Source organism: Anopheles merus, chromosome 2R (genome assembly GCF_017562075.2).
Source record: "Anopheles merus strain MAF chromosome 2R, AmerM5.1, whole genome shotgun sequence".
NCBI lineage: Eukaryota > Metazoa > Arthropoda > Insecta > Diptera > Culicidae > Anopheles > Anopheles merus.
The window spans coordinates 21,189,407-21,201,221 of NC_054082.1; the positions used below are offsets into that span (position 1 = coordinate 21,189,407).

An 11,815-nucleotide genomic window follows, 5' to 3' on the forward strand; every position below is an offset into this window, starting at 1 on the left:
TCGGACTGGAGGAAAATAACGGAAAGACATTAATTATTAGCAAGGAAAATATAGTTGCCATCTCTGTACACGGTAATTACGATTTACATGAACATGTGCTATACGACCGAGTAACATTTTATTTTGTTTTTTTTTTTTCGAAAATTCAATAACTCCACAGTGTTCCAGCGTTGCGCTGTTAGCTTCCAGATGAATGCCGTTTAAATGAAGCCCTTCTCCCGTAGGGGCTTTTTGCGAAATAGCCCCGTAATGTAACACCATCTTTTGCAACATATTAAATAAGTGTCGAGATGTGGAATGCGTCATGTAGAAGCTAGTGTACAGTAGAACTCGTTCAGTGCATCGTCGCGCATACCTACTGGGGTTGGTCATTGTTGTTGCTAGCAAGGACATGGATTTGCATGCTTTTGGTCGAGTTGTAGATCTGGCCGGGCGGGAACGGTTGTAGTCGAGAGTGCGTGTCGTTTTTGGACTTGTTGGCCGAGATGTATTTCGACAAACGAATATTGGGCAGTGGTAAAAAGCCGGCCGTCAGCGGAAGCACATCTAGCGTGATGCTGTGGCTTTCCACCTCTTCCATCGAGATGACTCCTGCAATTGAGTGATTGGAGAAGTTAAATTTCTACATGCAATTGAAAGGAAGGCTGCTGTTCCATACCTGCCGTACGTCCAACAACTGCCCACATGTTCTGATCGGCTAGCACTTCGTACATCAGATCTGCATACGGGTTGTCATGTACTTTCGAGATGCGCAGGTTCAGGTGACACACCGAGTTCACCCGGCACAGTTCCTGCGGTTCCACCTTCGCGCAGATGGTAAACAGCGTGGTGTAGTCCATCACGTCGAACGTCACGCTGTACGGTAGGTAGGTGCGGCATTCTTCCGGCACGGTCGCATCGGCAAAGCGCATCCGAAAGTCGACGTTTACGATCGGCAGCTCCGTTTCGGCCTTCAGTGCCTCTACCTGGAACTCGTACAGGTACGAAATCGCCAGCGCCTTGCTCATGACCGTTTCCTGCTGCTCCGGCGGATTGATGTCGATGATGGTGACACCTTCGGCCGCACACGTCATGCGCGCATCGCGCAGCACGAGCCGATAGTCGCTGACGCCCTTCAGGACGACCTGCAGAAACTTGCGGGCGCCGGACGAATGCAGCCGGCAGGACGCGATCAGCGCGGGCATAAAGTGTAGCGGGATGGTGATTTCATTTCTGCTCCAGGGCACCTGCAGCGAAACCTTCTGCTCGATCGCACGTTCTTCGCGCTTGCCGGGCAGATCGCAGATCGCTTCCAGCGCGATGGTTCGCTTTTCGAACGGCGCAAACTCTGCCAACTGCACTATCAGCTCCTTTTCGAACGGTAGCCGTTCCCCGTCCGCGGCTCCGTTGGCGGTCGCGGTTAGTCGCATCTTCAAGTTCTTCGAACAGCGCACGGTCGCGGTGGCATCCTTCGGAAAGCGAAAGCTTCCCGCCGAAATAACCAGCTCGACCGGCTGCTCAACACCCGCCACCAGGTTGACGAAGTTCATCGTGGCGACGGATGCTTTCGTGATCGTTTCGAAGTTGCCGATCTTCGGCGGCAATGCCTCGGAAAGGAACTCCACCGTGTCCACCTGTATCGAGAGCTGCCGGAAGCTCCAGGTACCGACGCGCGTGGCTTTCGCTCTGAGGGTGATCGTATTGCGACCCGGTTTCAGTACAAGCCGTGGCTCGCTGCTCACACTATTGGTAAAATCGGACCGCTGAGTGGGCGATATCTTGCGCCGCGTGCTGCTACTGCGCCGTACCGGTTGTTTGGCGCGATTATCGCACGCTACCGACGATCCGGCGAGCGTATTGTCCTGCTTGTAATCGAGATGCAGTATGATGGGCAGCTTGGAACCGACCTCCTTCTCCGCGTTCGGCGTTCCCGTACCGCCAGCCGGCTCAACCGCCTGTTTGGCATTCATCTCGAACGAAAGAAGCACCTGTTCGGCCGTTAGTTCCCGTGGGAAATTGCTGGCCAGCTCGAGCGTAACTAGAATGTAGTCATCCTGCACGATCGAGGTGCTGTCCAGCACCACGTCCAGCACCTGGAAATGATCCTCCAGCGTGCTGATAACGCTGAGCGCGTTAATATCAACATTGCGCACCGTTTGCAACGTTTTGAGCGATTTCGCAAACTCATCAAAGTAGAACGTCCGGACGAGCAGCTCCAAATCCTGACAGCAGGCGATGGTGCTGCACGTTTTCGTGTAGTTTACGTTGTCCTCCATCTTGCGGTAGCAGGAGGCCAAATCGAGCAGCGTCTGGCTCGCCAGATAGTGCCAGTTTTCTGACTTGAGCTCGCGCAAAACGTCCGTGAAGAAGTTGACCGCTTTCTGCGGTTCGTTGAGCGTGATGTAGAAATTGCCGAGATCCAGCCCGACTAGCCGGGCCGAACGTAACCGCGACACGTGCTTGTACGTGCTGATGGCCAACTCGCTCAGCTCGAGGTACAGCTTCGTAAACGCTTGATTGGAACCGAGCGCCTCCTTCAGCGTATCGGTGGCCGATTTTTTCGGCTTTCTCGCCGGCGAGTGGCCCGACTTGGTGCGATCGCCTATTTCCGGCTCGAGATTGCGAGCCGTTGCCACCGTGTCCGGTACACTATCGCCCATACCCGCCGACAGGTGCACTACGGTGTGCAGCTGTTCCGAGGTCGGCACGAATCCGGGCAGCAGACCGCACTGCTTGCCGAGCGCGTACAGCTTCTCCTTGGCCAGGTTCCAGATCGGGGCGGAAAACTGCGAACACTTGTAAATGTCCTTCGATTCCAGCACCTTGTCGCACAGATTCAGCACCTCCAGTGCGCACACGAACTCCCAGCACGCGAGCGCCCCCTGGGGCGTTTCCAGCTTCAGCGCCTCGATTTCTCGCAGCGTGGAAAACAAAAACGGCAGCAACCGTTCGGCAATTTCCCACGGTTTGTCGGCCGCGTCCAGCAGCATACACTGCCGCTCGAACAGGTAGCTGCGAAACTCGAGCAGCGTCACGTTGCAGGCAATGATCTTTTCGCGCGTTTCGTTCATTTTGGCCGGATTGAGGGAGATGCCGTGGAACGCGTACAGCGGCTGATCGAATATTTGGAGCCACTTTTGCTTCTCCCCGAACACCGAGTTCAGTATGAACTGGGAAAACATTGCGTCCAGCTCGTCGTACTGTACCAGCGCTTCCGGGTACTGGCCGAGCATTTCCAGCACGAACGCGAGCTGCTCCTGCAGCACAAAGTAGTCGATGAAGCTCCAGTTTTCCTGTATGCGATTTTCCCTGTTCGTACGAATGAGCTCTTCGTACTTTACGATCGTGCGGTTGTAGCCCGTCAGCATCAGGTGCCGGATGCGCTGCAGCAAGCAGCGGAACGATTCCGTCGCTTTCATCTCAAACTTGGCCGGATTCAGTACGGACAGGCAGCGGTCCCCGTTTTTGGAGGCAAAGTCGAGCCGTATCTTGTCCAGCACCGTCGTGCGCGGCAGGATGTTTTTCGACTTTTTCACGTCCAACGTTTCGACCAGCAGGATCATCCAGTCGGTCACGTTGTAGTTGTTCAGCACCTTGAGCCATTGGTCAATCTCTTCCTTCACTGACGCCCGGTACGCTTCGATGTCGGTACACTCCGTCACGTAGATGTGCAGTACAGGATGATCGATGATGTTCCACCGGCCATCCTTGTACCGCTCGAGAGCGTTCTGGTCGAACGGCTTGAAGGTGGCCTCGACGCGCACATTCTTCACAGGTCGCCCGTAGGACCGTTTCCATTCCGCCGTGTCCGATGGTAGTGCGGCTACGATGTGTGGTTCGAGTGTCTTGAAAACCCGCACGTCGCCGGAATCTGTGGGGAGGTATGGGAAAACGAGCAAATCATTGCACCGTGGCACCAGTGTGTTTACGTGGTCCGGGAGGCACCGTGGCCAGGTCCTTCCGCCCCAAAAACGTACACGTCAGTATTGGTTTGCAGTTCATGGTACGGCCGCTTGCCTGGTTGCCGGGATGTTGTGCGCAAAACTCTCACTGTAACACTGTACGTTTCGATGCAATAGGCTTAGCACCGGAGCGCAACAAACATTTTGCCTCGAGCACCGTGCCGCGGAAACGACAATTGTACTTTTTTCCCTCGAGCAGGAATGTAAATAAACTTTTGCACCAATGCGATTACAAGGGGGAGGTCGGTTGCGCTGCTTTCACCAATACACTGCCACGGCTGCTTTGACAGCGATGATTTCTCCGGCTTTGGCTGCGGCTTCACAAGCCCGGTCAAACGTCACGCAAGCATTGACAACAGTCAGCCCAAGACCACTGCCTAATGAAAACAAACTGTGTACAAACATACCGAACGCGGGGCACACACACGCAATGGCGCTCGTTGCGCGAAAGAAAGAATGTGGAATTTGCGGAAAAATGCGGCTAATGGTTCAGCACAACCTGCTGCAGGTGAAGACGAAGTTTTCCAGCACAACGGTAGCGCAGCTGCTGGAGCGCTTCTTCGAACGTGAGCTGTCCGATCGGGCCATCGAATTGGAGCAGTCGGGTGCGTGCAAAGAGTGCTACACCAAGTTAAACGACTACGATGCGGCCTACACAAAAGCTCTAATCATCCAGCAAGAGCTGACGGATCTGCTGCAGAACAGCAGCTTGCGATTGTTCGAAGAGGTGCACGTCCAGTCGGATGACGATGAGAAGGTAAAGGTGGACGAACAGCAGGACGAGATAAAATGGGAGCAATCGGAAGAGGTTGAACAGTCAGGCGATGCGAACCCCACGGCCGGGATGCTTTCCGTCGATGCCCTGCCTACCATTCGCATTTGCATGGAGTGTGATGTATGCGGAGAGACATTTAACAACCTACGGGATGCGGATCTGCACACCCATGACGAAGAGGAGGAGCCGCCGGTCAAGGAATCGTCCCACACTTCGCCTATGCTAGTTATTGAAACGATCGGAACGGAGCACATACACGCCGACGCAGCTCCGGAAGAGAGTGACGAGCCTGGCGACTCGATGTACACTGAGGATGGTTGTGTGCAACCGTATTACAAACCGGAAATGAAGGATGAGGAGGAAACGGGAGATGAAACACGTCCCGAACAGAACCGCCGATTGGCATGTTTCTACTGTGAGGCCACGTTTGAGGATAAAGTTAGTCTTAAGGTAATTAGAAGAGCACCCGGTCTTCATGGTTCATGGGTTGTAGCTTTAATAATTAATCGAAATTGTGTTTCATTGCTTTCAGGAACACTTCAAAACAAGCCACCCGATCGATCTGGAAAAGAACGTATGCAAAGTGTGTGGCCTTACGATGAAAACACGTGCTGCCTTAGCCAGTCACCTGGGCAAGCATGTGCGCGAGTCGCAGCTAACCTGTAGCGTGTGCAGCAAAAAGTTCACCCAAAGAGCTTCTCTCCAGCGGCACATGGCGATACACACGGGCGAAAAGGCTTACCAGTGCGATCAGTGCGGGAAGCAGTACATTCACTACTCATCCTTCTACATGCATCAGCTGGCGCACAAGGATGTGCGGGCGAAAAAGTGTACCATCTGTGGAAATTCGTTCCCATCGAATTCCCATTTAAAGCGACACATGCGGGTAAGTAGCGCGAGCATGGCGAAGTGTCCCCCTGTTTAAGTGTAATTTCCAACCACTTCATTCTTTTTCAGACCCATTCCGGTGAAAAACCGTTCGATTGCCCCGTGTGTGGTCAAAAGTTTTCACAAAGGTATGTTTGGCTGGGTCCGGCTTATCATTTTTGGCTCATGCAGAGTAATCCACATGTTTCCCTCTTCTCAACAGGTACAACATGGTCCAGCACCTGAACGCACACAGCGGCAAGGCAAAACGAAGCGTGAAAATGCTAAAATGTCCTCACTGTGATCAATGCAGCGATCGGTATACACAGCTGAAAAAGCATTTGGAAAAGTATCACCCGGACAAGGCAGCCAGCACACTGGAATCGATGCAGAAAGCAAAGATTAAGCCTAGTATGGTAGGAACGTAACCACCAGCAAGCTAAGTGTTAAGTAGATTGTAACGAAATAAAACTTTGGCAGTTAGTAGCGCATCTTCATTGCGCTGACAGAACTGCTCATCCCAGTGAAGAATAGGCCTTACACCTCTCATAGACTCATTTTCGAGCCGAACGCTTTACTTTATCTTTCTAATCAACACCGCTTGCCGATAAGTGCAACGATAAAGGAGCGCACACGTCCGAACCATTCGACGACAGTGCACAGTAAATACACTGGCGACGGGCAAAGCAACAGTGTCGCCGCTTTTCGCATTGTATTCCCCCATTGGGCGTGGTAAATGAGTGACAGCAAAGTAATGGATAGTGATTGGAATACGGAAACTTACCGTACGATTCCGCAGATGGAGCTTGCGGAACCACCTGAGGAGAGGAACGATACGTTCTGCCGGGTTTGTAGTGATACCTTGTGACACCTAATAATCAGCGCAATTAACCCTTTTTCGTGTGCCTTCCAGACCAAGGACACACGGAGCGATGGGCCCCGGCACCAGCAGAAGAGCCCCCAGGGCAATATGTTCGTGCAGAGCATGTTCGACATGACGCTAATAACGATCAACTTTTGCCAAATATGCTACATACTGAAGGTTGGCCCCGGTTTGGGATGGCTGTACTACTTTCTGCTCGGTCTGTTCGGTGTGTCGCTCGTGGTGCTGGTAGGTAGCAATGACGGTACATGCCATTGATAGTAGGGGCCGGTTTTTAATCCTGTTCCTGTTTTCCATAGTTCATACACGGGTTCATGGGGTTGTGCGGACGGTTTCGATGCAGCAAACCAATCCCGATCGGCTGTTTCAACTGCCTATACAACACGTCCATGTTTATGGTGGTGATTGTGTACATGGTCAATCTGGTCGGGAGCGTGCTGATGCTGAAGGAAGCCGAGAACAAGTGCCAACTGATGCTGGAGCATACGAAATCGATCATCTCTCCGGTGGTCGATTTGCCGCAACCTGATTTGAGCTCATAGTGTGATTCCACTTGTTTCGGTTGAAATTATCCTTACATAAGAATGCACTGTAGAAGTTGTTGCTGTTCAGTTACGCCTTAATTTTTATGTTTGTGTCAAATGGTCAGATGGGGATACATAATGTTGAGAAAGAATAAATTATTCCGCGACTAGAAAAGGCTACACAGTAATGAGTCATTGTTATCCGGGTCTGATGTTAAATTGTACTAATTCATCTCTTCTTCCTTTGCCTAATAACAATATAACAATCACCATAATAAATTAACAGTGATTTAAATCCCTTGTTGCACAACATTTCACAGGATCTATTTCCACAATCCATCGTTTAAGAGAATGTGATAAATTGTAATAATATCTTTCCTAACACTTGCCTTTGTTTTCTTTACTTAGAATATCCGGTTTTTTCTTTTTCTTCTTTGAGCGTAACGATATCCGTAATAATTACTCTGATCACATGTCCATCCCAGACGCCTTTACAGTAAAGGTCTCTGCTAGATCTTAATTACAATACAAAGACCGAATAATTATAAAGTCTTTTCGTCCTGGATGGGAATCGAACTATGGAAGAGTTTTCTCTGAAACCGGCGCGTTCACCATTACACCAAACGGGTCATCTCCGTTCTGCCCTGCTATTTCTCGATAATACTTGACACTTGTTTCCTATGCAAAGCCGATCCCTTCTTTCCTACTGCCGATCATCTGCCAGCAGCCGATCGATCGCGTCCTTTTGCAACCGATAAAAGTGCCAACTCTCGGTTTCGGTTAAATCCAGCGCACCCATACGACGATAAAACTTGGTGGCCGGGTTCCAGTTGAGCACGTGGAAATCCACCCTGGAGCAGCGGCTTTCCTTTGCATGCTTGGCCAGGGCACGGAAGAACAGCTCCCCATACCCGTTGCCCCGGTAGGCCGGCCGGATATAGATGTCTTCCAGTGCGAGCGACTTTCCTTGCCAGGTCGAGTACGAGTAGTAGCAGATGGCGTATCCGATCAGCTTGCTGTATAAAGCATAGTTGGCAAAAAAAAGAAAAGAAAAACATTAATGAATCTTTAAGATCCTTTCGCGTCATCTTTGGGTAGTTAATTTTTAATGATGACGACAGCAGTATCGCATGATTGAACTGTGAGTGAACCAAACTGTATTGTAATTGGTTGTCATTTGTATAATCTCGATGCGTGATTGACATTCCTTCGCCGAGCCGGAGAGCACGGCTCGCTGACGCCCTGCCCCTGGGTCGTTCGGCCATCGGGACAACAAGAAGACCACTCACTTTATGGCAGTGAAGGAAGGCAAGCATCGCGGTTAAATATGCTTAATGATAAGATAAGGCATGCAACCCTCTCTCCAGCGCAGCTCTCTAGGGTTTTCCCTCTACCCGGCCGCTCTTGCCCGACTGTTAACGTGGTGCGTGCGAATGGTAGCGTTATGTCCAGCGTCAAAAATGGTTGACAACGCACTAACGGCGACAATGACGCCCCCCGCCCCAAAACGCCCTCCGACGCTACTGCTGGGAAAATTCATGTCCAACACTGTTATCGACAGCTGCGGTTTCCAGGCCGAGCGATCGAGCTGGTGGACATGGGTCTGGTGCAACGGCACTGTGCAAATAGCTACAGGCAAATCTCCTCATCCTCCCCCTCCCTGTCCCATTGTACCCTGATTCTCGGGGAAAGGATCGAAGGTTGTTGGGTCCTGTAGCAGCAGCAGCAGCAGCAGCGATCGCCAATGCCCCGGGGTGGGTAGAAGACGGATAGAAAACAAACAAAGCCCAACTGATAGGGCGACTTGGACCGTGTGTGTGTGTCTGGCATGATGATGACTCGGCTGATGGACGGTGGGAAGAAGTCGAACCCCGGCGAAGAAGAATAACTGTTGTGGAAATCAAAACACCACTGGCGGCAGCATTCGGAATCGAATAGGGAGCGGGGTTGTCCACCGGGGGTTATGTGTCCGTATGGCTGCTCTTATCAGCTCTTACCAGGCAGCCAAGCAAACGCGGACATTATACACCATACATCATGCATCATTACTGTGCACCGAGAACACACAAGGCCCCGATGTACTGGATGAAAGGAGCAGGGCCCTGTATTTATTGCGCCCTGCCAACCCACCCTTGCCGCCAATGACCACGACAGTCGGTCCCGTCTCTACCGAGCTTGAAAAATAAAACCATCGGCCACTGGAGTGCGCGCCGGAGTGCTGAAATACTGCTGCGTATTTATAAATAACGTCTTACCGGGTTAGAGGTCTTGCTGGCTTGCTGGCCGGGCACCGCATTGACGTTTGTAGCTGTTCCTGATTAGCCGGGCCGTCCGGGTCGTCTGCATCGGCAGCGGCAGTAGCTTCGAGCACAAAACTATGAAACACTGGGGCACCACCATCACCATCGACTGATTGCCGCCCGTCGAATCCACCGTCCCGTATCAGATCGTCCACGGTAAGCTGCGGTCCGTCCGGCATCTTCTCAAAGTCAGCCAGCTCCTGCCGAAGGGAAATGGAGGTTCGCTCGTAAAATGTTCATGGCTAGCGCGATCACTCCAATTCCCCGAATAGCATACCTGTATCATAGCGATCACTTCCGGCAGATCGTCCCGCTGCGTCCGGCGCACGATCACCGCACTATCCTTCACGGTCGCCATTGCGCGGACGGCTCTGGGTGTTGGACCCGTTGGTTGCGCCTTGTTAGCGGAAGTTGCACTAATCTCCTGGAAGGAAGGAGAGTTCCGAATGTTTTCCGCGTTTTCTAGCTCGCCACCGGTGGCTGGGCTCCGGCCGTTTCTGCGAACGGCACAAGACTGAACTGCACAACGGCCGCCGGCCGACAAAACTGGTTGCCCCCCGTTGATAACTGGTTGAATTGAGCGCGAGCGCGCGCGCGCCCGCCCGCCCCGGGTACTATCAAATTAGTTTGTAAATTAAAATTTTATCTTATCAGTGCACGCGGGCGCGCGTTTTTCCCTTTCGCGCGTCCCCGCAACACCCTATCACCTCACACACATACACTCGAGGACAAACACACACACACACACATACTTGCCCGATTACTACTAATCAGCTATCGGTACACCCGAGGGCTTCCTTTTGGTGACGCTCGGGCGCTTGGAAGATGCACCGAGTCCGCCACGTTGTACCTCGGTATCAGACATCAGGGAATGTCCGTGCCGCTTCCTATCAGCACGCAACAGCTGTTCGAATGGGGTGGCGGTTGGGAAATTCGCCAACCATGCCCCCCCCCCTCCCCTGAGTTCTCCGGGTGGCTGTTGTTATCGATCTGTCAAACTCGATCACTTCCGCGCCGTTCCGGCTGAGTCTAGAGAAAGAGAGCGAGAGTGAAAGAGAACAGGAGAGGGAAAGAGTTATCAGAAAAACCGGGAGATTGCAGCAGTAGTAGTAGTAGGACCGTTTCAAGTTCACCATTTATAGCTTATCTTACGACTGGTAATCTGGACGACTGGTAAGTGGAGGAGGAGGAGGAGTAGCAGCAGCAGGAGGGGAAGGTGGTACAAATTATGCAACCGATAGCTTATCACACCTGCTGCTTGCAAGAGCTACTATCAGGAGACTTGGTGGTGTTATCAAAAACCAACACCACCAACATATCCCTAGCTGCCCCTGGCTTGTTAACTGAGAGTCACCGAGATTGGCGAGGATTGCTTTGATTGATTATGCTTTCCGATTCATTCGTGCAAGCGTGTGTAGCAGGATAAGGAGCTATTGTTGTCATCGTTGCGTTGAGTGGTAATTCTGAGATGTCCATGATCGTTCGTTGTTGGACGGGGAAGTTGGTCGAATAGTGACACTTCATCCTCTTACTGAACAACATATTTTAAAGCTCCATTCAAATTAACAGTCTACACTCGAAGGATCGTACACGGACGCGTTAAATTGAAGCAATAATAAAAAAGGCTAACCCCGTTGGTGTGTGTCTTGAACCTCATTATCTTAATCACCAGCGTGCCTTCTGAACAGCATGGCTGTCCAATAGAGTCCCTGTCCTGAGAAGCGAGAATATGCTGAAGAGAACGTTGTTAATTGGAGGAATTGGTCAGATTTTTTTGAAATCTTTGACTCACGGACTGCTGCTGCCCGTGCAGCGCGCGGTTAGTGATAGGGCGAAAGTTTATGAAAAGGTCGATCAGTGGGTAAGAAAACGAAGCACCACCGGCAGCAGCAGCACCAGCAAAAGAACTAAAACAACAACACTATGAATAAACAACATTACGGAAAAAGCAACAGACAATAACAACAACAAAAAATCATGAAATAAAAACACGAAAAACACGCGCTCGAGGATGTCGAAATTTGAAACCATTTAAAAAAAGTGGACGGCTTATCAATGCGCTTGAGCGCAAATGGGAATGTAAAGTTTTTAGTCGAACCATTCTTTCGTGTAGCAGCAGGACAGCAGCTTCACTAGCAAAAAAAATGGAGAGTTTTTAGCCGTTGTTAAAAATGGACTGCGCAGCATTACACGCAAAGGAAGAGTCGAACGGTTCTATGGCAACAGCAGCGGGGTGAAAGCGCAGACGCTACTGTAAACGTTCTAGAAGCAAATGTTTCGCCCGGTACGACGATGATGAAGATGAGGAAGAACCGGAACCTGAAACTGAACTGTTCGAAATGTCCTTCAGGCGCGACTCCACGTTGAACTTTGGCACTCTGGGGGCTGGCTGGCTTCATCGGTGCGCTCTGTTTCCACCGTCCACGGCTGTTACGGGATGGTGGGGCACATTGAGCGATGGCCAGCTCCACTTCCTCTACCCTCTCGCTGGATGGCTCATCCTGAGGGACTGTGGATCGACGCCC

The 11,815-nt window shown here is 51.5% G+C and overlaps 4 protein-coding genes across 6 annotated transcripts; 2 read left to right on the forward strand and 2 right to left on the reverse strand.

Moving 5' to 3' along the window:
* Positions 1 to 94: 94 nt before the first annotated feature.
* On the reverse strand, positions 95 to 4,272 carry LOC121589360 (trafficking protein particle complex subunit 10). Its single transcript, XM_041908210.1, has 3 exons — positions 3,957 to 4,272; positions 659 to 3,850; positions 95 to 591 (listed from the first exon to the last, which is right to left on the reverse strand). Exons 1-3 carry the CDS (start codon positions 3,979 to 3,981, stop codon positions 356 to 358), a joined length of 3,453 nt encoding a protein of 1,150 aa, XP_041764144.1. The 5' UTR covers positions 3,982 to 4,272; the 3' UTR covers positions 95 to 355.
* An 18-nt stretch (positions 4,273 to 4,290) lies between these two features.
* On the forward strand, positions 4,291 to 6,116 carry LOC121589362 (zinc finger protein OZF-like). Its single transcript, XM_041908219.1, has 4 exons — positions 4,291 to 5,166; positions 5,249 to 5,602; positions 5,674 to 5,732; positions 5,807 to 6,116. Exons 1-4 carry the CDS (start codon positions 4,372 to 4,374, stop codon positions 6,009 to 6,011), a joined length of 1,413 nt encoding a protein of 470 aa, XP_041764153.1. The 5' UTR covers positions 4,291 to 4,371; the 3' UTR covers positions 6,012 to 6,116.
* Positions 6,117 to 6,230: 114 nt separating this feature from the next.
* Positions 6,231 to 7,089, forward strand: LOC121589364. Of its 2 annotated transcripts, none has more exons than XM_041908222.1 (3): positions 6,231 to 6,430; positions 6,497 to 6,694; positions 6,766 to 7,089. In XM_041908222.1, exons 1-3 carry the CDS (start codon positions 6,320 to 6,322, stop codon positions 7,006 to 7,008), a joined length of 552 nt encoding a protein of 183 aa, XP_041764156.1. In that variant the 5' UTR covers positions 6,231 to 6,319; the 3' UTR covers positions 7,009 to 7,089. The 2 variants fall into 2 exon arrangements, with proteins under 2 accessions (XP_041764156.1, XP_041764157.1); XM_041908223.1 differs by having other exon boundaries at positions 6,231 to 6,406.
* Positions 7,090 to 7,389: 300 nt separating this feature from the next.
* Positions 7,390 to 10,658, reverse strand: LOC121589363 (thialysine N-epsilon-acetyltransferase). 2 transcript variants are annotated; one of them, XM_041908221.1, is made up of 4 exons: positions 10,443 to 10,658; positions 9,568 to 10,319; positions 9,246 to 9,490; positions 7,390 to 8,006 (listed from the first exon to the last, which is right to left on the reverse strand). In XM_041908221.1, exons 2-4 carry the CDS (start codon positions 9,646 to 9,648, stop codon positions 7,694 to 7,696), a joined length of 639 nt encoding a protein of 212 aa, XP_041764155.1. In that variant the 5' UTR covers positions 9,649 to 10,319; positions 10,443 to 10,658; the 3' UTR covers positions 7,390 to 7,693. The 2 variants fall into 2 exon arrangements, with proteins under 2 accessions (XP_041764155.1, XP_041764154.1); XM_041908220.1 differs by having other exon boundaries at positions 10,424 to 10,658.
* Between the last annotated feature and the right edge of the window lie 1,157 nt (positions 10,659 to 11,815).